The 25166-nt window shown below is 41.3% G+C and overlaps 4 protein-coding genes across 4 annotated transcripts; 2 read left to right on the plus strand and 2 right to left on the minus strand.

Moving 5' to 3' along the window:
* Window positions 1-938: 938 nt before the first annotated feature.
* Window positions 939-3321, minus strand: LOC127769823 (uncharacterized). The gene is made up of 5 exons (XM_052295479.1): window positions 3032-3321; window positions 2868-2921; window positions 2179-2282; window positions 1381-1419; window positions 939-1282 (listed from the first exon to the last, which is right to left on the minus strand). The coding sequence occupies exons 1-5, from the start codon at window positions 3105-3107 to the stop codon at window positions 1139-1141; spliced, it is 417 nt and encodes a 138-aa protein (XP_052151439.1). The 5' UTR covers window positions 3108-3321; the 3' UTR covers window positions 939-1138.
* Window positions 3322-5132: 1811 nt separating this feature from the next.
* Window positions 5133-9825, plus strand: LOC127769448 (probable allantoinase). The gene is made up of 16 exons (XM_052295031.1): window positions 5133-5308; window positions 5400-5496; window positions 5649-5766; window positions 5865-5938; window positions 6306-6382; window positions 6485-6521; window positions 6685-6770; window positions 7042-7101; window positions 7210-7355; window positions 7774-7900; window positions 8158-8313; window positions 8403-8513; window positions 8719-8829; window positions 9034-9132; window positions 9310-9445; window positions 9539-9825. The coding sequence occupies exons 1-15, from the start codon at window positions 5213-5215 to the stop codon at window positions 9436-9438; spliced, it is 1524 nt and encodes a 507-aa protein (XP_052150991.1). The 5' UTR covers window positions 5133-5212; the 3' UTR covers window positions 9439-9445; window positions 9539-9825.
* A 1938-nt stretch (window positions 9826-11763) lies between these two features.
* LOC127769449 (tyrosine--tRNA ligase 1, cytoplasmic-like) lies at window positions 11764-17175 on the minus strand. Its single transcript, XM_052295033.1, has 10 exons — window positions 16767-17175; window positions 15964-16247; window positions 15745-15841; window positions 15221-15332; window positions 14946-15028; window positions 13978-14123; window positions 13703-13808; window positions 13164-13223; window positions 12095-12160; window positions 11764-11968 (listed from the first exon to the last, which is right to left on the minus strand). Exons 1-10 carry the CDS (start codon window positions 16917-16919, stop codon window positions 11966-11968), a joined length of 1110 nt encoding a protein of 369 aa, XP_052150993.1. The 5' UTR covers window positions 16920-17175; the 3' UTR covers window positions 11764-11965.
* Window positions 17176-18667: 1492 nt separating this feature from the next.
* LOC127769446 (uncharacterized) lies at window positions 18668-25160 on the plus strand. Its single transcript, XM_052295029.1, has 5 exons — window positions 18668-19325; window positions 19443-20358; window positions 20437-20961; window positions 21076-21534; window positions 22446-25160. The coding sequence occupies exons 1-5, from the start codon at window positions 18772-18774 to the stop codon at window positions 22749-22751; spliced, it is 2760 nt and encodes a 919-aa protein (XP_052150989.1). The 5' UTR covers window positions 18668-18771; the 3' UTR covers window positions 22752-25160.
* The last annotated feature ends 6 nt before the right edge of the window (window positions 25161-25166 follow it).

Genomic DNA, 25166 nt, shown 5'->3' on the forward strand with positions numbered 1-25166 from the left:
TCCATGCAGGATGGCGAGAGGTTGAAGACGACGCCGCTGGGCCGGGAGGTGTGGCTCCGGTGGCACCTGCTCATCTTTGACCAAACCATCTACGCCGTCGACGGCATCCGCACCTGGGCCGCCTACGCGCGCCACCTCCCGGACATCGCCGCCGCCACCGCCGCCATCGCCGCCGTCCTCCGAGCCTACCGCGAGCGCCGCGTCGAGCTCGGCCTCTTCCACCTCCGCCCCCTGCGGAAGTTGCTCGTGTTCCGCCTCATGTCCCCTCTCTTGGTCATGCCCCTCCCCGACGCCCTCGAAAAGTGGAGGTCTCGGCGTCGCAGGAGAAGACATGCCATGCTGCTGCTGCAGAGCAAATCGTCAGGGGATAGTAGCATCTATGGCAAATGCTGCACTACTGGTTTTATCTACCCTGTATACCTCCTGTTCGTGGCGATTTTAGCTTGTGTAATTATCTTCTGGTGACAGCAAATTAATACTACCTCCGTTCCAAAATACTTATCATTTTTTTTAATGTTTGACCATTCTCTTATTTAAAAGATTATGAAGTTATTATTTATTTTGTATATGACTTGTTTTATTATCAAAAGTATTTTAAGTATGGCTTATCTTTTTTTATATTTGCACTATTTTTTAAATAAGGCGAATTATCAAATATTGCAAGAAAAAAAATCAAAACGACATCTAATTTGGGACAGAGAGAGTAAGTTATTAGTCACATGGCACCGGGCATTATTCATAGTAAAACTTTAGAGCTTGTCTTTTTTTTAATAAAAAGATCATTTACACTTCAAATGATTCTATATTATCCAAGTGTGTTGCATCCTAAATATAATCACAAAGCTTTCGTTTATGATATGATAAACCATCTATAAGTATTATTAACAACGGCGCCATCCACAAAGGAACGGAGGGAGCATACTAACATACAATGTGGATGAACAAGCATATGAAAATATAAATAAGATTTTGGGATTTATCGTTAAGATCTTGTTAGCATCTAGCCCAGCCTAAGGTGGACTGCGAATTTCAAGCACATGGTGCAAAGAAACAGCCCAGAAAAGAGAAAAAAAAGGAGGCAGTATGAGGGAAAGAAGCACCAAAAGTTACACAAAATTTGGGGCTGCATAGATTACTATTATGCTGATGTGCAAGGCACGTCTTCACCCTTCACAGCAGGTTCTGAATTCGTGGCCCGCTCTACTGCAGGAGGTGGTGGTGGTGGTGGCTTGGATGGCCTGTTTGGTTTGATTTGCTCCACTTTCTCCGCTGGTATGTCAAACTATCATACAGCAAAAGAGAAATAGTGGTGAATATGGAAACAAGGATTGAATTATGACCACCAAATTATATGCCATTCTTGAGAGTTTTATTACATACCCTATATCCACATCCAGAAACACAAGCATTGAAGCACTCCTGAAGACAAGAAACGTCAATATGTTACAAAAAACATCATGAGCAATTCCTTGTTTTGCCAGATGATTTGCCTAGGGAGCTTAATAGACTACTGAATACTCCGTGTTTTCAGTAAAAAGGATTGCAATGAGAATGTTCCGACGAACTTACCATAAATTACTCTGCATATTAGCAGTAGACTATTCAATAAACTGACTGTCAATGACCGTTCCCAATTTCCTACAGCTAACCAACAAGTTCATACTAACAGCAAACTATCTATAACAAAAACCACCCATGCATTCTGGTTAGTGTATGGAACAGTATCTAGTTATCTACATCAGACCAAAGCATTAGCAAAATGCAGTATTATGTTACTGCAACCCAATAAACTTGTAGTATGATGACTACGGACCATACAACAGCAGTCTGATGTACTGATCTTTACTGTGATAATCTTGTGAAAGGTATACAAAATCTTGAACAAACAACTCTTACTCAAAATCAACTAGTGCAGTTAATTCTATTCCATCATGCAACAGATGGTAAATATATGCACTTTCTTATAGAAGATATGACAACTATAACTTCCTGTTTATGATCAAGTAATCATGTGAGGGTGATTATAATTTCGGTCAGCAAAATGCAACCTAATCTTTCGCTGTGACAGCAGTATACAGTACAAACATATGCCATCGAATGGGTTATCACTTACCAAAGTACTTTCAGTAAAAGGAATATGGAAATTATAAGAATTGTACAAACAGATCACAAACTCACCAAGGAGTAGCTATCCTGTCCTGGAGACCGATCGATATATGCACTCCACTGGTGATCTTCCAAAACAGGATCTTTGTAGCATATTTCCGTACATTTACTTATGCCTGAGAATTTTTATGGCAAGTAAGCTAAGCTATGCTAGAAAACAAAGTGATCAGCAATTTTAAGCCAAAATTTTTTCATGTGCAATCAAAATCGGAATGAATCTTAGCCCTAAATCACACAGATTGGTATCAACAGAAGAATAAAATGCTCCTAGGGCACCAACAGAAACAACACAAACTTCTGAGCAAGGAATGCACCAACGATCCACTGTAAACACGAGTACATGACTCATTGCAGCTAGCATTGACACAAACAGCACTGCAAGTTACCAATTAAAAATTTTAACTATATTCCACTGAATGAAGGGGGTTATTATGTTAACCATGCCTATTTTGTCAGATAACTAGCCACATACTAGTACTATTGAACTCCAAAACATGATTTCCATCAACGGTGTAAAGCATATACGCCTAATATTAATTTTCCATCCATTCACAAGGACAGCCACGAATAACATAACATAAATATCTCATCCTATGGAAAATATTTGAATCGGCGATGAACTAAACCATCAGCAAAACCAAAATCGGGTAATGAGCGGATGAATCAATTCACAGCGACATTTGGCAGATGATAATACTCACACTCGTCCCAGGTGTCGCCGTCCGCGTCGCACCCCTTCTTGCAGAAGACCCTCCCTGCAAATCCAAGCCCAATCGCGCCAAAACAAAAAAATGGCACAACAAATTAAACCAAATCCTCTACCGGGGACTTGCGAGAGGGAAGTATTGGGCGGTAGCACACTGACATGGGATTTGGACGAGGCTGGCGTACTTCTTGGTGCAGCAGCTGCCGCACGGCGGCGTCCACTCGCCGGAGAACATCTCCGCCGCCTCACCTCCCTTCCTTGTCGACGCCAACTGCTCCGGAGCTCGCGCGGTCGGGGGCGGGGGTGGTTGAGGAGGGCGGAGGCGTCGGCGTGGCGCCGGTGAGGGTGGAGGCGGAGACGAGGGAGAGCAAGGGGGGGAAGGAGAGGGGAGGGAAGAGGAGGTGGAGCGGCGGCGGCGGCGTTTTCTTCGGCTTGCGCTCCGTTTCTTCTTTTCCAACGGGGGGACCCAAACGGGAACGGGAACGGGGACGGAAATGCTATGGTAATTTCTCGCAAAGGCCCTTGCAGAATTTGGTAATTTTTCAGGGTAAATAAGGAAATGGTGCTGTATACTATTGGAAAGCTCAAAGCCATTCCATTTCAGAAAAAAATAAATTTCCATGGTTCTGGTATCCCACTTCTAACATAGTTTGAGAGTTCATGCTAGTCACGTTGCTACTATTATGTGCAATTGTGCTTTCAACGTGGCTTAAATTTATCTACTGGTGGCTGATGTCATTTCTTAAAGCCATGGTGATACTAATAATAAATTGCTACTCTCTCCGTTTCAAAATATATGACGTCATTGACTCTTCGCATAATGTTTGATCATATATCTTAGTTGAAAAATGTTATATGCATATCATTTATTTTGTTGTAATTTTTAATCAACCGAGGAGCTATTACTAAAATTTTAAATAAAACAAATGATCAAACGTTATATAAAAAATCAACATATTTTGTGATGGAGATAGTACATACGAGACTCGGATAAGCACCATAATACTACAGTCCCATCACAATATTCAAAGCTGGAGTTTACTGGAGGCATGGAAATATAAAATGATTTTCAGCTCTATGTACACACGTCTGTATGCGCTATATAAAAGATGAGAGTAAATTACAAAATAAAACGGTATCCCACCAAATTATAAAAAAAAAAAGTATGATAAGCCACTAACAAATACTACCTCCATCCCAAAATGTTTGACGCTGTTGACTTTTTAAAAAATGTTTGACCGTTCGTCTTATTCAAAAAAAATTTAAGTAACTGTTAATTCTTTTTTCTATCATTTGATTTATTGTTAAATATACTTTTATATATACATATAGTTTTACACATATCACAAAAGTTTTTGAATAAAACAAACGGTCAAACATGTTTTAAAAAGTCAACGGTATCAAACATTTAGGAAAGGAGGGAGTACCAAATGTTGACTACTTGTCAAATTAGCCGCTGGTTTCCTCTTATACAGCTGGAAAGAATTTTATGTCCTACCCACGTAGAATTTTCCGCCTATAGCGCAGGCCGCTATAAGAGCAGGTACAATAGCAGGCTATAAGCTAGCTGTAAACATATTTTAATAAGATAAAAGATGAAAGAGATGAGCAACGGGCTACAGATCTGTAGTCAGCTGCAGCACGGATTCTAAGATGTAATGTATGTATGACAGATGGGACCATATATTAATAGTATAGTAAGCAACCATTGTATAAATTGTCTATTAGATCGGCTATAGATGAATTGGAGCCAGTAGTGAGCTATACTATTATAAACTTGCTCTAATAATTGAATAATTTGATTTGTTTTATTTAAATCTTAATTTCAGTTCCTATCCAGTGACGTTTCAAACCCCGAGCAGGCAATCCACGCCGTCCATCTCCGCGGCCGCGTCACACCCACCCCCTCACCGCTACCACGAGATTCTCTAATTCCTTAAAACAACACACGAGATTCTCTAATTTATTAATAAAAAAATAAAAAAGAATCTCGATTTTCTTATAAAAAAACGAAAAGAAAGACTAAAAGGCAAGAGATCCCTCCAAAGGTTCCAGCCACTTGGATGCCCTCACACAACGCAACAAAACCAGAATCGGATCATCCAGGTCGCGGTCCACTAGACCACGCCACAGACAGGTGGGCCCCACAGGAATCCTCGTACCCACCAGTCCACTGGACCAGGTGTACAGATCCACTCCCACCCGACTCAGATACCCGAATCCACGTCAGCCCAGAGCCAGTGGAGGCGCAGCCCACGCGCACGCGAGGAAGGAAGGGAGCAGACGCAGAAAAGGACAGGAGGTCTCGTCACGAGCGCGAGGAGGAGGAGGAGGACGACGATGGCGATGGCGGCGGCGAAGGGCAGGGTCCTGCCGCTGCTGGCGGTGGCGGCGGCGCTCGCGGCGGCGCTCCTCTACCGCGCGCCCTTTTCCAAGGTCTCCGGGAGATTCCCTTTCCCCCGGTATTCGAATCTGCGATCTCTTCTCTCGTACGAGAAAGCTGAGGAGAATCCCTTTGTCTTTGCAGAGCCTGGGCGGTGAGGGGTGCAGCCTTCTCCCCCACGACCACTTCTGGATCGCCAGCGAGCGCGTCGTCACGCTCGGACGGGTCGGCCCCGCCGCAGGTGATGACCTCGATCGACGACAAGTGGACTGATTGATTATTACTCTGATGATGATAGAGCAGTTGAATGCTTTGGGTTTTCAGAGTGAGCGAGTCCATGTCGCTGACGGATTCTTCTTGTTGTGGATTGTGTGTGTCTGTGTGTGTGTGCAGTGGAGGTGAAGGGAGGGCTGATCAACGCGATCGCCGTCGGGGATTACCGGAGCTTCCTGCTCCGGCGACCGGTGGTGGACTACGGTGACGCGGTTATCATGCCCGGACTGATCGATGTGTAGGCTTCGATCTCTAGCGACTTGCCAGAATCAATCACTTATACGAACGATTGCTTGAAACTAGTGGTGTGACTGCACTGCACTGTTCTGATTTCAGGCACGCGCATCTTGATGAGCCAGGACGTGCTGAGTGGGAGGGGTTCTCCACTGGTACAAGAGCAGCAGCTGCAGGTGCAGCTTTGTATCAGTCATTATCAATCTAAATCAAGTTAACCCTCATTAACGTGTTGGCTTGTCAATCTAAATAAAGTTAATCCTTGCGTACTAATGTCGGGGATGCTCTAAATAAGGCACGTTTCTTAGTTCTTATCCCTCTCATGTGGGATGCATTCTGAATTCGGTACGGCAACATCCCTCGCATATGGTGGGATGTGTTCTGAATACTATACTGCCACTGGGACTGTTGTTTTATCATTTTCGTATTCTTGGATTGAGACATGAGACCGAGTTAGTAGGGAGTAATCAATTTTCTTTTTCTTTTCAATAACAGAAAGAGATCATACTTTTTGCTCAAAGTTTCACGGTTTGTTCATTTCAGGTGGCATTACAACATTAGTGGACATGCCTCTTAATAGCTACCCGTCAACTGTTTCTGAAGAAACTCTCAAGCTGAAGGTCAGTGTTTCTTTATCGTACCAACATCAGTATATAAAGCATCAAATTGCTACTACCTGCTTTCTCTTTAGTCAACACTGACATTACGTGCTTGATTATCAGTTGGATGCAGCTAAGGATAAACTACATGTTGATGTAGGTAAGTTGCAATGCAATAGTTACACGTTTTAGTATCATTGCACATTAGCAAGTAGAGAACCAAGGGAGGTAAAAACAGCTCATCCACCATAATAACAGTAATTCTGCATCTAAACTTGTTTCATGGTCCGACCTTTTTTGACTTGTCTGCTGTTCTCAAACAGGGTTCTGGGGAGGCCTCGTTCCAGAGAATGCCCTCAATCCAAGTGCACTAGAGAGCCTATTAAATGCAGGCGTCTTAGGGCTCAAGGTTTGTTCATACTTACAAGAGTAATCACTCAACTTCTGTTGTTCTACATGTTTATTCATCTTCTCAACTTGTTAAAGAAGCCTTAGTTTCAGGCATGCAAAGCTCCAAAGTAAGTTTGGTTAGTACTAGGATCCCACAGGTTTATTCACGTCCTTTTCATGTCATTGTAACGTCCTTATCATGCCATCATGTCACTCTGTTTATTCTCCTTTACTTTAAATAAGCAAATGATAGAATGATACACTGATTGATCTTTTTTTTCTTGATTTAGTCATTTATGTGCCCCTCAGGTATAAATGACTTCCCCATGACAAATTCAACTCATATTGAGGTGCGCTGCTTTGACAATTCTGTTATTTATTACCTTGCGACCACAAGAGTTCCATAATTCAGCTTATCAACTCCCTGAAGAGTTCATATTCCTGTTTTTGTACTGTAGGAGGGCCTGGTTACATTGGCAAAGTACAAAAGGCCGTTACTTATCCATGCAGAACGCATACCCGATGTTCAGAATGAAGATGGGATCGATGGTGAACTAGATCCTAAAGCCTATACGACATATCTTAAATCTAGACCACCAGCATGGTAATTTGAGTCAGTTATTGCCTGAGTTATTGCACTCAGTCCTTGGCATAGGCCGGTCTGGCTGAGTGCGTCGTGTAACAAAAACTCTATTCTTCTAATATATTGACGTGCAATCCTTTTGCGCGTTCGCGAAAAAAAAATTGCCTGAGTGAATCATAGTCTAGTCTGTGTGTTAATCAGAATGCACAATTCTGATTTTAAACTATATGGCTGTCTGGAAAGCATATGTACAACAAATCAATGAGAATACCATGGCATTATGCTGTTTTAGTACATAGTATGCAGTCGTGTAAAAAAAGCTTAACCAATAGCCATCACTGAAAAGAACCAAAGTACTCACAACTTAACACCTTTTTTTTTTCCTGTTGAGCTGATCACAACTTCAAACTTCACTAATTCTATTGCCATTTATATCTAGGGAGGAAGCAGCGATCAAAGATCTGCAACGTGCGATGAAAGACACGGAGATAGGGGGTCGGTCAGAAGGAGCTCATATTCACATAGTTCATCTCTCAGATGCAAAAACTTCTCTTGGGCTTCTTAAGGTATGATGTCATTATCAAATGGACAGACCAGAACGTATTAATGATTCATCTGTTTTTGTGAAGTCATGAAAGAAAGTTCTGTCTCAACCAAACAAAAGAATATTATATTCACAATCGCCGAGAACATTTTACATTGCTTATCTAAACTGATTATTTATTGTTGATGAAAAAGCTTATGCACAGTGGAGTACGATTTATTCAAATGACTTATGGTTTTCTTGGTCCATTTATTACTCCAATTTTTTATATGGTTGTAGGATGCAAAACAAAATGGTGCAAGGGTTAGTGTAGAAACCTGTCCTCATTACCTGGCGTTTTCAGCTGAAGAAGTTCCTGATGGAGATACTCGCTTTAAATGTGCTCCTCCTATACGCGATTCAACCAACAGGGATAATCTCTGGGAAGCTCTGCTTGTACGCCATTCTTCTTATTATGATTGGTTTGTTGAACTTTACTAAACTGTTATAGGCTAACTGGCCAACTATTATATGGCTAACATTAGGATGGACACATAGACATGTTGAGCTCAGACCATTCACCATCAGCTCCTGATCTCAAACTCATGGAGGAAGGTAACTTCTTAAGGGCATGGGGAGGCATATCATCTTTGCAGGTAAGTTTTTTAGTGCATATGAATAAATGTACCGTGCCAAGAGTGCCAAGTAACGATTTTATTTTCCCCTAATCTTAATACAAATTGGTCAACGTTCCACCGCTGGCCCGTGAAAAACATTTTGAGTAAAATCATAATGGTGAAGTGTGAAGGCCTCCAGATTGTGCTTGCATAGTAGTAATTAGTTTGGTATGAACATTTGCAGTTTGTTCTCCCTGTAACATGGTCGCATGGGAAAAAATACGGTATCAGTTTGAATCAACTGGCATCATGGTGGAGCGAAAGGCCTGCTATGCTTGCAGGGTTAAAGAAAAAGGTAATGGGCTAATGTCATCTTTTTTAGCAAAATGCATGGCATCATTGTGCCATACTACTGTTCTTACTGGATGACACTTGTGTAACTTAAAACCAGCTAATGGTTATGATTAATGTTTTCATCTTTATTTATATCATCATCTGTTGTCTCACTCGATACAGTACATGCTGATATTGCTAAAAAGAAATTAAACTCAATTTGTAGGGTGCTGTTCTGCCGGGATACCGTGCTGATATTGTGGTATGGAAACCTGAGGCTCAATTCCATCTTGATGACAGCCATCCTGTCTACCATAAGCATCGGGTTTGCTTTCTAACTCGAACCCGTTAGAATTCCACTTGTTTCCATATAAAATGTCGGACCATGTGGAACTTTTGACCTCTTCCTCAACAATCAGCTAGAAAATGCTACAAATTGAAGATCACATTTTATATGTGAAGTCTGGATTCTATGTGTAAAGTTTATTTCACATTTTTGCAGAATATTTCGGCATATTTGGGAAAGCAGCTTTCAGGGAAGATACTGTCCACCTTTGTGGGTGGGAATCTTGTGTTCGCTGAAGACAAACATGCAAAGGCTGCATGTGGTGCTCCAATCCTCGCCAAATAAAATTCAGGTGTAGTAAGTGAGATGCTTCTGTTTAGCTCACTGCACACAAGTATCGAAAATATTTATGTTATTACATATTGCTCCTGTTCTTGTCTTTCAGGTGGATCCAGTGCTTACAGTTGTTGATTTGTAGTGTATATGATCGTATGCGCTACACATTTTGATTTGCGGCAAAACTGCAAATGGCAATGTCCCTGTGTGTATAATTTAGCCCGGCTCTTCCATTGTTATATACCACTCTCCATTCGATTGTGCTACATTGTACTTCATGTGGACAGCGTATAGTGATTGTATTTTTTATATTATTCAGATACTCTTGTAATCTAGTTTACGTGGAAGTGTAATTCAGTTACTTTATCAGCTGTTTATGTAGATGAACTGGAATAATAAACGCGTGATGTTAGAAATGCTTTATTTGCTGGTTAGCCTGAGCTATTGCTCGGTTCGGCTAGTCGGGTGGGCAAACGGCATACCAGTGTTATTGCTGTCTTGCTAGGTTTGCTTTGCCCCAGTATTGCCAGCCGTTTTAGTTCTTGCGTCAATGAAATTGGCTTAAAACAACAACATATCATACAATCAAATAAAATGATACTAAGTAGTATAATCTGGGATCTGGGTTCTCACTCTAAAAATCTGATCTGATTCTACTCCTGAAGATGGATGGATTGATTGATCAACGAGGAGAGAATTTTACCTTGAAAAATCAAGAGTAAATTACATTAGCAGTACTTAAACTTGTAATAAGGTTTTACTTAGATCCACAAACTTGCAAAACGAGCATCGAGATCTCTAAACTTGGTTTAATGTATCATCCCGGTCCAAAGCCTCATTTGACCGTGGTCTTGCCTACATGGCATGCCACGTGGACGATGACATTGACAGCCTGTCAAGGCCTCACTACTCTCCCCTCCTCTCTATCCTCTCTCTTCGGCCGGTTGAGTGGGACGGGCGGCCGGCGACCGAAGCGGGCGACTGGCGTGTCGGAGCGGGCCGGCCGGCTGGCGAGGCTGGCAAGGGGGTGGGTAGGCCGGCGGCGGCAACGGCTTCATCTCCGCCGCCGAACTCGCGCGCTCCATGGCCGACGCCTTCCCCGCACACGTGGCCACGGTCAGCGACCCCTCCCCAGGCGTGGTCAGCAACACCTCCCCTCCCCCTGCACGCCCGCGCCGCTCCTATCCTCTCCGGCCACCGCCCGTGTATGCGCGCCGCTCCTCTCCTCTCGTCGGCCGGCACCCGCGCACGTGCGCTGCTCCTTTCTCGTCGGCCGCCCCGCCCGTCGCCACTTCGGTCATCGGCGAAAGTGAGGGGAAAGTGATTTTTTTTTTTTCAGAGATGCCCTGACAGGTGGATGCCACCTGTTAGCAGGATTGAGGATTGATGGGGATCAATGGTACCGGCGATGGACATGAGTCTGCTGGAGACACACCATCGAAGAGCTGATGAACTGCCCACACGACAAGCAAATGGTCCAGCAAGAGTGAGCAACGATCCAAGGCGATAGGGCCAGCAGCGTAGGAGCACACGCGTTGTGCCATCCCTTCTTCCGCTAGCGGCAGGATGGCAGGACGATGCTACCATGGCGCAACCGATTAGAGAGGAAAATTTTGACGGCAAATGGCAGAAAAACTAACGATAGTGCTAAAATGGGGAACTGAGATAACTTTCATTGCTATTAAAGTGAACTGATATCTTTCGGTGCTATAGAAACAAGAATGTGAACTTCCGATGCTCTAAAACCAATTTTGATATTATAGTCCACATAACTATACTCACAAACTCTTCGAGCGCTATCCACGAATACAACCTATAACACACTCAAAACGATGAAGATATTTTGCTCCACATAACTATACTCACGAGCTCTTCCAACACCATGGCCACCTGCTGCACGAGCTCATCGGGGTGTCCTACTACAATCTTCCTGTGCCGTGGACGGCTACATGAACTCATCGGTGAGAGGTGAAAAGGAGAGGCGAAGAAAGAAGAGGATGGATGAAAAAAACAAGGCCAATTTAGTTTAAAATATTAGAAAAATGTAGTGAATGAGTAAGTGGTGACATATTAAAATAATGTTAAGTTATAATGACATGGTTTTAATTTTATAAATTATAATGGTATATTTTAAAACCTATAAATTCATAGTGGTACGGATTTAATTAACCCCTTGTTTGTTTGGTCTACCGGTTTGCCGCTGCTGCCTGAGAGGAAATTAAATGCGACAATGCCGTGGCCCGTGGTTAGCTGGCTGCGTGCACGCGCATATATGTAAATCCAACTCGATCGTGCGCACATGGTATACAAGGCTCACAAATTCACCCTAGTATATAAATAATAATAATTTACATATATTTGAAAACTTCCGTCACATCGATGTATGTTTGGTACAGTTACAGAAACATTTAAACAAGTTTATCTTATTCATTTCCTCCTCTAGCGGCAATATATACAAGTTTGTCCAAAGAAACCCAGATTTCTCCTCTATCGGCAACACATATATTGTATTTTTCTTCCTCGTTCAGCTGTGGCATCACTGGAAAATAAGGAACTAATGAGAAAATAAATGTCTTGCAAAAAAAAAAAAACGATTCCGGTAGTTAGCTGCGTAGTTAAATCTGGTCTGCCGCAGGTGTCTAAATACATGTCTAAGTAAACTTACATGACCAGACATCTCCTCGTTCTGCAATTGGATCTTCTGGATATCTGCCCCAATTTCATCCTGTAACTGAAGTCAAAAGGAAACATCCAGTTAAAAGAAAGTCGAAAAGGAATTGAACATCGGACATAAATTTTTAAAATTTATGTTACTAATGTAGTATGGTGCTAGCGGCAACCGGATCCACAAACCAAACACCCTATTTATTTGTGTACCTCGATCAACTTGTATGGTAATTCTCATATCAACTGCACGAAATTTTTTAAATTATACTTGCCTGATCTGTTGTTTATGGTAAGAGTTATTATGCAGGTGAAAAGGATAATTTCGGTGCCTTTTAGTCAAATGGGATAACATCCTGGCCGTTGCATCTCACAGCCTAATAGCACAACCTGATCAGTAGAACACTTCACTAAAAAATTATCTTTGGTTGACCACTCTATTTTCCTTTCAGATCCTACACTAGAGGAGTCATTGAAGTACTTCCATATATTGTTTATTTATTCAAGAAAAATCAATCTTAGTGCCAGGAATTCAGGCTCTATGAAACTAGTCACATTTTGGGAAGATTTTATCTGGTGCATTTATAGATGCTGCATTGGTTAATCTTTTAGGGACACATTGGGGTAGAGTAGTTGAAAATTATAGTAGAAGCAAGTTATTGTTCTCCTGTCTGTGCATGTTCTCTAATGTGATATAGTTATAATAAAAGATCCCGGACCCTGCGTTTAGCCATATGTTCCATGGACAGCAGAGCAGAACACACTAGGACACTTGTTAGACCTAGGCAAAAATGTAACATCATCGCACAAAAACAACATCATTAGGTGATCATGCGGATTTAGCTAGCATGGATACTAGTGGATTGGCATAAATTTCGCAAACTTGATCAAAATTTTATCACATTAATTAAACATGACTGTGTAAAAGAATATTTCTCTTGATTATATATATACAGAAAAATTCACCTTAAAATACAATGAGTCAATTCAGGAGCAAAGTCATCATAGGTATGTTATATCGGAATACATAATTGTGGTAAATAATAATAGTCATGGGTTAAGAACTGTACCCTGTGGGGAACAATTTGAGCTTGAGCTTCCTCGTTGCTACGGAAAAACTCGCTGACAAGCTTGAAGAAAGACCAAGTGGTAAACAATTATCCACAGAATAGAATGTAAACATAATATGAAGGATTTTAAAGAAACGGGTGGAAAACTTCGATGCCCAAACAAAATCCCTTCAATTTCAAATATAAGTCCATTTGGATTCAGTACAAGAATTAAGGTAGGTGGTACAAAATGACACTACTGTCCAAAAGTAATTGTCATAATTAAGGTGGTTGGCAAATTAACTTAATTGATTAGGCACATTTATAACAGGAAACAGAAAGTAAAAAAAAGTCACTAAGGATGCAAATAATATCACAAGAATTAATTGATTGAACTTTACAAGTGATAAAAACAATAAATAAAAAGGAATAAATTAAGTTTTTTTAAGGGCTGACTTCTTCTTTTTTTTTTTATATTGTCCTTGTCCCCACCATCTGATTGTAAAGAAAGACAGTCATTACAGATTATAAAACCTTATGCCTCAATAAACAAGAGCTACCTCTAATATGCCATTTATTGCTTTTCCCAGTGCCAACTTGACATCAAAAGAGTCAAGATCGCCACTTTCATAATCAGCAATAAGTTCCTTCATGCTTGAATATGTCCTGTACAGCAGGTAAAGATCACTAATAGTTGAATACAATATTAACTTATAGTACTTATATTTGGTTAGCACACAACTCTTTAGCCAACGTGAGTTACAAAATAGATGTCTCACAAGAAATAGATAGAAGAAATTTTCAGAAGATTTTAGTTGAGTTAAAAGAACAGTACTTGTTGCTACCATTCCCTTCCTTCTGAACGACCTCAAACTTCCCAAACCAAGGAAGGACAACAGATTTTATATACTCCAAACATGGGTTGCATGCTACTACTCTCGAAGGGCAGAAAGCACAACTTATTTTTTCTTCTATATCATCCTGCAGTAAACAAAAACATCATTCGTAGAAAACAGTGACCAGGAGAGCCACATATTATCCAAAAAAGATAAACCTCATTGTCCATTTAGGATGTATAACATCTTATCTCTCTATGAAGGGGTTATACTAATATACTGTCAAAATGACCCAAAATGAATATCATGATTTACCACAAAATACATTTAAAAGGTGTGAATGATTCGACTAGTGAAATCAAAATATAACGCTTTGAGATAAGGCTCTCAAACAGAAAATGACATTTCAGTTTCCTATTAATCTGCAATCTAAAAGCACCATTTTTTTTATCAAAAAGCACTTGAGCACTAGCTTATTACTACCTCCGTTTTTTAATAGATGACGCCATTGACCTTTTATCACATGTTTGATCATTTATCTTATTTAAAAAATACGTAATTATAATTTATTCTGTTGTGAGTTATTTTATCACTCAAAATACTTTAAGTATGATTTATATCTTATATATTTGTGTAAATTTTTTTAATAAGACGAATGATCAAACATGTGTTCAAAAGTCAACAGCGTCTCTATTAAAAAACGAAAGGAGTATTATACAAGCAATGAGAGAATAGAGAATTTAGACAGTGAAAAATTGACAGCACATATTCTAGAAAAACCTTAGGAGGCAATAAATATCTTTCTTCCTCCATATTTTTAAATTTATAAAGGATCTTATTGTAGTTTCACAATAACCAATGATTTGCAAGCTCCAAAACTCTTGGATTGAAACAGTTTGAGCAAATTTATCATGGAAGTTAAATAAGAATCTAATTATCTGCCGTTGTGTGATGATTACATAAGTACCTCATCATCTAGCATGAAGATAGTCCGTCCAGGATTTCTTCTATTCTGGAATTCGGGGTTTTCTAGTAAATTAGGTAGCACAGCTGTATATCAAGTTAAGGATGTATGATATTACATGACACTATCCTAAGTTTGAAAAACCAGAGTTTGTCACATTCATTTATAATAAACAAGCTGAACTACACACATACTCATCTGTGCGTGCTCGCACACCCGGACACACCAAAAACATATAACAAACAAACAGAAAATGCAGACGGTCTGAATCAGGATACAATGCAGGAAAATAGTTGGTATGTTTCCCCTATTTGTATCTTCACAATAATCTCTAGTTAGCATGACAATGTCTCGCAGATCCATGCTGAATAGCCATATGTCTGCCTGCAACTACAAAACCAAAAAAGTTTTTTTGAGTTTTTTGGTGCAGGGTACACAGTATAGAGTCGGAAGTTGTAGGAATCAGATGAAGATGAATTTTGCTGTCCAAAGCAAACAACTTCCACATACGGGATACAGTGAGCTGAAAAGTTAATGCAAATCTGCAGAAAGAAAAACAAGTGGCCTAAATTAGAGCTTGAACACAGAAACATGTGCTTGTGTTGCTTGGGCGCAATGGGTGCCTCTGAATTGGCTGCAGAAAGAGAAACATGTGGCCCAAACTATATATTGAACACATGACATGCTACTTGCTAAGCCCCAAATTTCTCTTACTACAAACAAAAGTATAATGCCATTCCTCTAAAAAAAAGTACTTATGCCATTTAATAATAACAATGAAACCGTTAATAAAGAAACCAACCTTGTGGCATAATACAGCAGAAACCAGCATGCAAGGGTAAATTATCTGGGCAGCAGGAAGTATTCCTGGCCCATATGGTTCTACATACTTACAATAACTGCAGAAAATAATAGCGCGGCAACTTTTGTGTAAGAAAACACTGATAGATATATAGACAAAGGTGAACAAGTCTTGCAAGTGAAAGAATGCCTCGAATATATATGTAAACAGTAGAGATACCTTGCCATTCTTTTCATGGTGTATTTTCTGGAAACATCCATAGCAAGTGGCCAGTAGTCGACAGCGTGATGATTCAATTCATCAGAAAACCATATGATCTCTACTTTGTCATGGTGCATGCCAACTGCCTTCCACATCATAATATTGTAGCGGATAATAGCCTGTATTTTGTTTAGGTTACAGGTGAATCTAGGGTTCCGCTGCAGAAACCAATCTGCTATCAATATTTTAACTGTACAGCCAGCTCTAACCATTTTGTTGACATAGATTGTCTTCATAATACCCTGAAAATGATAACAGACCATGACCTAGTTATCTGTGAGCAGTGTTTGAAATGCAACCAGAGAATTGGATTTGCATAGGAGCACATAAAAATTAGAGATCCACATGTCTGAACCATGGCATAGAAATCAAGCTTCTTGTACTACTACAAATATACTACTGGTATTATATTAGTACCACCATTATGTTTTTATGATATTTCTTGGTTCATACCCCTCTTGATGAGTTTCATCCTAGCCTGCCCAACTTGTCCTTAATATCAGGGGCTAATGGCAGAACCACCACCACCACTATTATCTTTTATACGGTACTCTCTCCGTTTCATAATGTAAAACTTTCTAGTATTGTCCACATTCATATAAATGTTAATTAATCTATACACACATATATGTCTAGATTCATTAACATCTATATGAATATGGGTAATGCTAGAAAGTTTTACATTATGAAACGGTGGAAGTAGTATAGATATATATTTTCTAAGACCGACATAACCTTTTTTCTTATTGTTGTTGCTATACCTGCTCTATGCCCATCATGGAGGTTGGCTCAAACCAAACATAGCAGATGGGATTAGGCTTCTTCTTCAGTAATACGCGTAGCTCATCCTCGCATATGCACTCCTCCGCAATGCTCCTCAGAAGTGCAAATTTCTCATCAAATCCCATCTCCATGGTATCCCTATAAAACAAAGACCAAATTCACATGTGATGTCATTACTACAACTTGAGGGGAAACATTACGATTTGTAAATTTTCCCTGATCGGTCGTCAATCAATATCGTGGCCTGGGACAGTTGAACTCTAGAATATAATAAGTGGGGAATTTGAGTATTTGCCCGCCCCTAAATTCGTCGCATGTTTAGGTTTAAACCCCCAAAAGGATGAAACTGATGATTTGCCATATTTTGAAGAAAAAAAAATCTTTTTCCCAAAACCCTTTTCCAATGCGAAAAGACCATGTTCCTGCTGAAAGGAGAGGATAGAGGGCGTACCGACGGAGAGGGAGACAGCGTCGTGAAGGGGATAGGAAAGCGGCTCCTGTGTAGGGAGAAGACGGCGGCAGCAGCAGCGTACGGACAGATGGCGTTGGCGGCGTAGGAAGAAATTACGAGGAAGAAATTTGGTTAGGTCGACGGCTGGTTGGACCGGCTTGCTTTAGACTTGGAGTTTTTCTTTTAGTGGGCTCCATGCCATTATAATTTATTAGTTTTTTAAAAAATATCATTACTACTCGTTCCATCCTAAAATATAAGCATTTTAAAAAGTTGAGGCTGAATGATGTCTGTTTTATGGTTTAAGATGGTAATTTACACCGCTGCTATAGTTTAGGGGTGTAATTCGGATTATTTCCTATTTTCAACTTGTAAAGCAAACTTTCCTCGGTTGTGTGGGACATCGATACCAGTGCGTGGTGTAGTTTTTTTTTTCTTTTTAACTTTTTACTACTATATTCAATGAAACTTCACGCTATCTAACTGGCGGTTCGTTAAAAAAATAAAGCTAACATAATGGCATTAAATATTGACAGATTTTATAAGGTCAAAAATTGTTGCCCGTGCAATAGCAGGCTGCTATATACGTGCCAACTTTGATGGATTGATCGACCATCAATCAACCAAACTAATAATATATATTCTCAACCCACCATATATATTTATTCATAGACGTGTATAACTATACATATGAGGCCATATGTTGCTGCTGCGTATAGTGTATCTTGATACGTTATTTATGTATGAGTCGGTTTTTAAGTCCGTTTGATTTTGAAAATACAAATCTATATTTGAGCCGGGTTTTAGGTTCGCTTTTGGAAATACAGAAGAAGTCGTATAAGATATATTTTTAAAAAACTCGCATGCTAACTTGAGATGATCAGGCTCTTAATTGCAGCTTATGATTTTCTAACAAGTATATACCCAAGTGAATTTCCACATTGAATTTCATCTTAACTAAATTATATAACAATAATAAGATTATAATAACATTCACCCGTTACAATGCATAAACATTTTTTTATAGTATTATTAAGAAAAACATGTACTCTAAAAAAAGCATGGAGTACGTGGTAGTGAGGTGTGAGATATTGTCCGAATGGGTGTCCGGATATGATTCCAACATGATTTCTATTTTTATAGGGTAGCAATTTTTTTTACCAAGTTTGAGTATAATTAATTTCTCTCTATATTTTGTCTTTACTTAATACTTATAGGTATCCAATCAACCTCAACCGTTATAATATAGGCTCATCATGATCTAATATTTTAGATTTTTTTCTCTATTTTTTTTCTATTAAAGTAGGAATTTCTATCCTCCATAGCGAATGCGGTGTTTTCTTCCAAAGCTATCTTAATAATATAATAATAATAATAATAGATTGCCGAATAGGGAGGCAGCAACATGAAAGCGTAAGAAGAATACGTCAAGTCCACACGAAAGCGGTATTCGATGGGGACAAACCAGGATAAGGCGAACTTTCCGGCGGGAAGCCAAGCCGAGCTCTCCCGCCTCTCCCACGGCCACAGCCATGGCGGCCGCCGCCGCCGCCGCGAAACCCAACCTTCTTCTTCCAATCTCCGTGGCTATCCCCTCTTCTAGGGTTTCTCTTCCCACCGGCCTCGTATGCAGCGCACGGTCCCCGCCGCCACGCCTCAGGGCCGCCGCCGCCGCCGCCGCCGCCTCCCAGGCCCTAACGTCGCCTGTCGCGGCGGAGACTCCGGAGGCGAAGCAGATGCGGGTAGAGACGGAGGCCGCCCTGGAATGGGGCGGCGTGTGCGCGCGGCTGGCCGGGTTCGCCTCCACCGCCGCGGGGCGCGCCGCCTGCGGAGAGGGGCGGGTGCCCGTCGGGCGGAGCCGGGAGGAGAGCGAGCGGCTGCTCGAACAGACGGCGGCGGCCGCGCTGCTGCCTGCTCCGCTGGATTTCGGCGGCGTGGAGGACGTGTCCGCCGCCATCGCCGCGGCGGCTGGGGCCCGGCTGCTTGCGGTGAGGGAGATATGTGGAGTCGGGCGCAGCATCCGTGCCGCACGCAGGGTGTTCGACCAATTGAAGACGCTCTCAGAGGAGACACCAGATGGAAGGAGGTGAGGAAGTTGCTTCCTCGAACTGAATTTCGTAGCACTGAGCTAAACTGAATGCATAATTTCGAGTTAATGATTGTAACTGTAAGTGTAACTTTGATTAGCACTCCTGTCCTGCAGCTACACTCCTCTTCTGGATATAATGCAAGACTGTGACTTCTTGACAGAACTTGTGCAACGGATAGAGTTTTGCCTTGATTATACTCTTTCTGTGGTCCTTGATCGGGCCAGCGATAAACTAGCAACAATCCGCAAGGAGAGGAGGAAGAACATTGATATGTTAGAATCTCTGTTGAGAGATACATCCACAAAGATCTTCCAGGGTGGTGGGATTGATAGCCCTGTTGTCACTAAGCGCCGTTCTAGGATGTGTGTCGGTGTTAAAGCTTCACACAAGCATCTGGTTCCTGGTGGAATTGTTTTGAGTTCCAGTGGCTCTGGCGCAACATATTTTATGGAGCCAAGGGACGCCATCAGGCTGAACAACATGGAAGTAAAGCTCTCAGGTGATGAAAGAGCTGAAGAATTAGCAATATTGGGTCTACTTACTTCAAGCATAGCTGACTCCGAAATGAAGATCAGGCATTTGATGGGGAAAATATTGGAACTTGACCTGGCTTGTGCCAGAGGTTCATACGCTTTATGGATAAATGCTGTGAGGCCAGCCTTTACTGACAGGGATAGTGATACTCAACTGAATCCAAATAGTGAATGCTCAGTTTTTATCGAGGGCATTCAGCATCCTTTACTTCTTGAACAGTCTCTTAGTATGGTAAAAGAATCAACCGGAGTAGGGAAAGGACAGCTTTCTGATGAACATCTTGTCTCTCCAATGCCTATTCCTCTGGACATGCAGGTGAGAAACGATACTAGGATAATTGTGATCTCTGGACCCAACACTGGAGGCAAAACTGCCACCATGAAGACGTTGGGGTTGGCCTCTCTGATGTCAAAGGCTGGAATGTTCTTCCCAGCCAAAGGAACCCCTAGGCTTCCATGGTTCGATCAAGTTCTTGCAGATATCGGTGATCACCAGGTAGTCTCTGTCTTTTGAAGAGAATTTCTCTAATCAATTGGGGATGCTTATTGATGCAAACTCTTTTCTGGATTGAAGTCGCTGGAGCATAGCCTCTCTACCTTCAGTGGGCACATATCACGTCTTCGCAAGATTGTACAAGTTGTGTCAAAAGATTCTCTGGTTCTTATTGATGAGATCGGCAGTGGTACGGATCCGTCAGAAGGTGTAGCCCTTTCAACAAGCATCTTGAAGTATCTTGCTAGTAGGCTTAATCTGGCCATTGTGACAACTCATTATGCTGATCTAAGTCGTCTGAAAGCTGTTGACGATCGATTTGAGAATGCTGCAATGGAATTTTGTTTGGAAACTCTGCAACCAACATATCGGATCTTATGGGGCAGTACTGGTAATTCAAATGCATTGAGTATTGCCAAGTCCATTGGTTTTGATCAGAAAGTGCTTGCTCGTGCACAAGAATGGGTTGAGAAACTTTTGCCTGACAAACAGAAGGAACGCCAAGGTTTACTGTATGGTTCTTTGCTAGATGAAAGAAAACTACTGGAGTCTCAGGCAAATGAAGCAGCATCTGTTCTTTCAGACGTTGAGAGACTGTACAATGAGGTTCATCTCTTTTACTCTATTGATCTGCTTTTGACTTTTCCACAGTATTTATGTAGAAGGATCCTCTTTGATGATTTTACTTGAAATCTTACTTAATAATATTTTGATATGAAGATTCGCTCTGAAGCTGATGACCTGGATAGTCGAGTAGCAGCTTTAAGGGCAACAGAGTCTGAAAAGGTGCAACAAGAGTTAAAGTTTGTGAAGTCTCAGATGGACCAAATAATCAAGGACTTTGAATCTCAACTCAAGAATTCAGAACTTGAACAGCACAATTCACTAATGAGAAAAGCAGAAGCTGCCACTGCTTCATTGGCTGCTACTCACCAGCCAACTGATTTTACCTTCGGTGATGAAGAAAATGAGAGCTCATATGTTCCTGAAATCGGAGATAAAGTGTACGTTGAGGGGCTGGGAGGAGGAAGTATGGCTAGTGTTGTCGAGACACTTGGGGAGGATGGTAGCTGTATGGTTCAGTATGGAAAAATAAAGGTCCGTGTCAAAGGAAACGAGATAAAGCTGGTCCAAAGAGGCACGAAGGACACGTCAGCCTCCTCTCCTGTAAAAGCAAAGGTGTGCTTTGCATCATCCCTGTATTAGTGATAATTATATATATTAGCATTCACCATAATCTGTTTTGAATGTTAGAGGTCAATTAGAGGTGATATTGTTCGCAAATTGAAATTTATTTCATGAGATAAATGTGATAAAAAGAACTAAATTGCAACAAATTTTGTCTCATAACAGTTGTCATGATTATCATAGAATACATTAGGTCCTCAGAACTTATCAAGTAAATGTATGTATTAAATTATGTCTCATAACAGTTGTCATGATTATCATAGAATACAATGGTCCTCAAAACTTATCAAGTAAATGTATGTCTAAAATTGAACAATGGATGCTTGTTTAGCACTCACCAGTTACACAGCGTGCACGTGCAGCATAGACAAAGATTTTGTTCTTAACTCGGTAAATCTGGTCTACAGATTGCTGGCAAGTGTAGTGTATCCAGTTTGTATGACATAGTAGGTAGACTCTGGGCTGGCATATGAGTCTTAACTCTTAATTGAGTTGGGCTTCGTTTCACAATAGATTGATGTGTTATTTTTCTGAAATACTTTTGCGTGTATTCGTTCTGTCGGTCACATTGCATATTAATGTGTCAATTCAAGGAAACCAAGTTAGCTTGCGGCCTACAGTGTGCATTGAATCTGACTTGCTAGTATTGATGGTCTCCACTTTAGTCTGGGCAGATGCAACAGATCGATAGTAAGCTAGCTGGACAGTCAATGGTCCATGCAAGTATGCAACACTCTTGTGCATGCACCTTAATTAACTCTACAATCATACTTAGGCAGCTTATGATTGGTATGGTCAACAACCTAAAATCGCTGATCGTTGACTGTTGTGTTGTGTTCTTAATCTTTTGTTTTAGCACAGCTTAAGGCCTTGTTCTGATCAGTCTTATAATCTCATGTCAGGGACGAACACCGAAGAGATCAGCAGCAGAAGCCAACCAAGATGGCAATGTCTCCTTTGGCCCGGTTGTGCAAACATCCAAGAACACAGTGGATCTTCGGGGAATGAGAGTCGCTGAGGCATCTCATGAGCTTCAGATGGCAATTGACGGGTGCAGAAGTTACCAGGTCCTGTTTGTTGTCCATGGCATGGGCACTGGAGCTGTCAAGGAGTGTGCCCTTGGTATACTCCGAAACCATCCTCGAGTAGCCAAGTTCGAAGACGAGAGCCCTCTCAACTACGGCTGCACCGTCGCCTACATCGAATAAGCACATTATACGGCTTCATCGAAAACTTATGGCAAAGATCGTCTTATGCACACTTGCACGATACTAGCTGGATTATACAGGATTGTATGCCACGTGAGATGAAATTTTGAAGCCGTATGGTTGCCATGTGACAACTGATTTGGACAAGGTGGCCCAGGAACTAATGGAGCTTGGAGCTGATCTGTGCGCTGATACAATGCACAATGGTGGCATTCAAGATTAGCCTGTGAGTACGAATTCTTGCATGTGTTACCTTTGACTTCTTAATCCATGGCAGATATATGCATAGTTTTGTACAGGTGAAAGTCACACGGTACTTGAGACAGATCTCCGTACATATAAACTACACATGCGTGCAGTTCGTTCTGCAGTTGAAAAAGATTGTCCGGTTTGTTCAGATCACGCATATCATATTACAACTTCCATCCTAAAATATAATAATTTTTAGCATTTAAAATTTATCCTAACATATGACAATTTCTTCACCTACAATTTGTTATCAACCAGTTAAAATCTTCCATCTTTTAATTTCTATATCTACCTTCTCTTTCTAATCAATTATAACACTCTTTATTTAATTTTATCTAGTTTTTTTAATACTCATGTCTAGTCTTAAAACTTCTTTTATATTTTAAGATGGATATTGTATCATGGAATGGATCAGCTAGCTATTTGGTGAGGCTCTCTTAAATGATGCTGCTGGGTGGCAGCTGATTGCTGGGTTGGTGCGTTGGGATCGGATAAATGGCCTTGGCAAATGTGATCAGCACTGTGTCCTACAAAATCGCAAAGGAAGAGCCTGGATGCATGCATATGCATATGCACATGCGCTAGCTCTCTTTTCAGCAATGGGCACCGGGATTTTGTACGGTGAGTTCTTCCTCCTACCAATTGCTCACAAACCATAGCCATAGTTGTGCAATGCTTTCTGTTTGGCAACCTAAATTGACTAAGGAGTAGTACACATAACCTTTGGGTGTTTCAAAATGGATCCTGTTTCCCAACCTAAGTTGTGTGCACGGAAAACGGAACGGTCCATTAGCGCATGATTAATTAAGTTTTTACTACTTTTTTTAAAAAATAGATTAATATAATTTTTAAGCAACTTTCATATAGAAACTTTTTTACAAAAAAAATACACCGTTTAGTAGTTTGAAAAGCGTGCTCGCGGAAAATGAAATGGAAAAGTTGGGAACAAAGAGTTCCGAACACAAGCCGCTTACAGGTCAGATGCTATGCCATTGAAACTGATTGAGACCCATAACAATGCTTAAGATCAGTACTAGTACATGCAAAGCTGAACATGAAATGTACTTGATCTGGTGCCACTAGGAAAAAATAAAAATGATTAGTGTTCAAGAATAACTTAGCCGCATCAAATCCCGGCCGGATTCCAGGGCACATCCGGTGCCGAGGCACGCAAGCGAAACACACGAATTGGAATTTCAGGAAAAAAAAAACACACGAATTCTACCCAAATCAAGTTCATTTTTCTAAACAATACATACAAACTTCAAACAGAGCTTTAATTGCGCGCAACGCATCACTCTTGCCAACTGCCAGGCCGGACAGTTGAAGCACACATGCACATATCGCCGCACATGCATCGACGCCGACCTGCTGGTCCCGCCTCCGCTGGGCCCCGCTGGGCCCCACCTGCCAGCCAAAGGGGGGTCGTGACGTCAGCGTCTACCTAGCTCATGGCCCCTCGTGCTGGTGTCAGAGACCCCCCCTGTACTTGCCAAGCAGATAGGAGGAGCGAGGAGAGGAGCCCCCCTCGAATCTTCTTCTTGCCTTGTGCTGTTATCATAGTACAGTGCTGGAGTATTTGTTTAGTTTAGCGGGCGCCATCAGCAACAGCGAATCATGGGATGGAAAATAACAAAATGACAGTTCTAAGCAGCAGCAGCAGTAGCAGTTATACTAGTCTATTCAAGATCCCCTTTTGGCTGGCAATTTGGACAGTTCTTTCCAGTGGCATTTTCCTTCTTCTTCTCGCTCTCTGCTCGCAGCTGGAGCTGGTGAAGCACTAGCTCAGCTGATCGTTGCTGCTGCTTCTGCAGCAAAACGTCCTTTTCTTGCCTCCTCTTGAGTCTTGATCTCCTATGCCACAAGCTCCCAAAGAGGAACCCACAAGTTTGGGAGCTTCTTCTCCTTTCAGTTTTTTGCTCTTCCTCTCAAGGAGTTTTGTTCTTGCATTTTGTCTCTTCACTCTTCATCTCCTAGCTAGCTAGCTCTGCTCATCTTGCCAGTTGCAAGGCTTAATAGTAAGTTCTTTGATGTAACGAGGAAGGAGTGTTGTTGTTGTTGGCGACAAGGTGTTGCCTTCACCATTCCCTCCTCTCCCCACAAGGTCCAAAAGCCTAAACTTAGCAAAGGCGCCATAAAGTAATCAAAGCTGAAGAAAAATATTGG

The sequence above is a fragment of the Oryza glaberrima genome, chromosome 4 (assembly GCF_000147395.1).
Source record: "Oryza glaberrima chromosome 4, OglaRS2, whole genome shotgun sequence".
In the NCBI taxonomy this organism is placed as follows: Eukaryota; Viridiplantae; Streptophyta; class Magnoliopsida; order Poales; family Poaceae; genus Oryza; species Oryza glaberrima.

What these genes read in the sequence shown, in the direction of transcription:
- LOC127769823 (XM_052295479.1), bottom strand. Translation starts at nt 3,107, where the DNA reads ATGTTCTCCGGCGAGTGGACGCCGCCGTGCGGCAGCTGCTGCACCAAG. An exon ending in CGGCGACACCTGGGACGAGT is followed by an intron (nt 2,283 to 2,867) that starts GTGAGTATTATC and finishes AAAAATTCTCAG; the next exon opens with GCATAAGTAAATGTACGGAA. An exon ending in TTTCTGGATGTGGATATAGG is followed by an intron (nt 1,283 to 1,380) that starts GTATGTAATAAA and finishes GCTGTATGATAG; the next exon opens with TTTGACATACCAGCGGAGAA.
- LOC127769448 (XM_052295031.1), top strand. Translation starts at nt 5,213, where the DNA reads ATGGCGATGGCGGCGGCGAAGGGCAGGGTCCTGCCGCTGCTGGCGGTG. An exon ending in ATCTCTGGGAAGCTCTGCTT is followed by an intron (nt 8,314 to 8,402) that starts GTACGCCATTCT and finishes GGCTAACATTAG; the next exon opens with GATGGACACATAGACATGTT. An exon ending in TTGCAGGGTTAAAGAAAAAG is followed by an intron (nt 8,830 to 9,033) that starts GTAATGGGCTAA and finishes CTCAATTTGTAG; the next exon opens with GGTGCTGTTCTGCCGGGATA.
- LOC127769449 (XM_052295033.1), bottom strand. Translation starts at nt 16,919, where the DNA reads ATGGAGATGGGATTTGATGAGAAATTTGCACTTCTGAGGAGCATTGCG. An exon ending in CCATGATGGGCATAGAGCAG is followed by an intron (nt 16,248 to 16,766) that starts GTATAGCAACAA and finishes TATCATTTTCAG; the next exon opens with GGTATTATGAAGACAATCTA. An exon ending in ACCAACTATTTTCCTGCATT is followed by an intron (nt 15,029 to 15,220) that starts GTATCCTGATTC and finishes CTTGATATACAG; the next exon opens with CTGTGCTACCTAATTTACTA.
- LOC127769446 (XM_052295029.1), top strand. Translation starts at nt 18,772, where the DNA reads ATGGCGGCCGCCGCCGCCGCCGCGAAACCCAACCTTCTTCTTCCAATC. An exon ending in GAGACACCAGATGGAAGGAG is followed by an intron (nt 19,326 to 19,442) that starts GTGAGGAAGTTG and finishes CCTGTCCTGCAG; the next exon opens with CTACACTCCTCTTCTGGATA. An exon ending in TTGAGAGACTGTACAATGAG is followed by an intron (nt 20,962 to 21,075) that starts GTTCATCTCTTT and finishes TTTGATATGAAG; the next exon opens with ATTCGCTCTGAAGCTGATGA.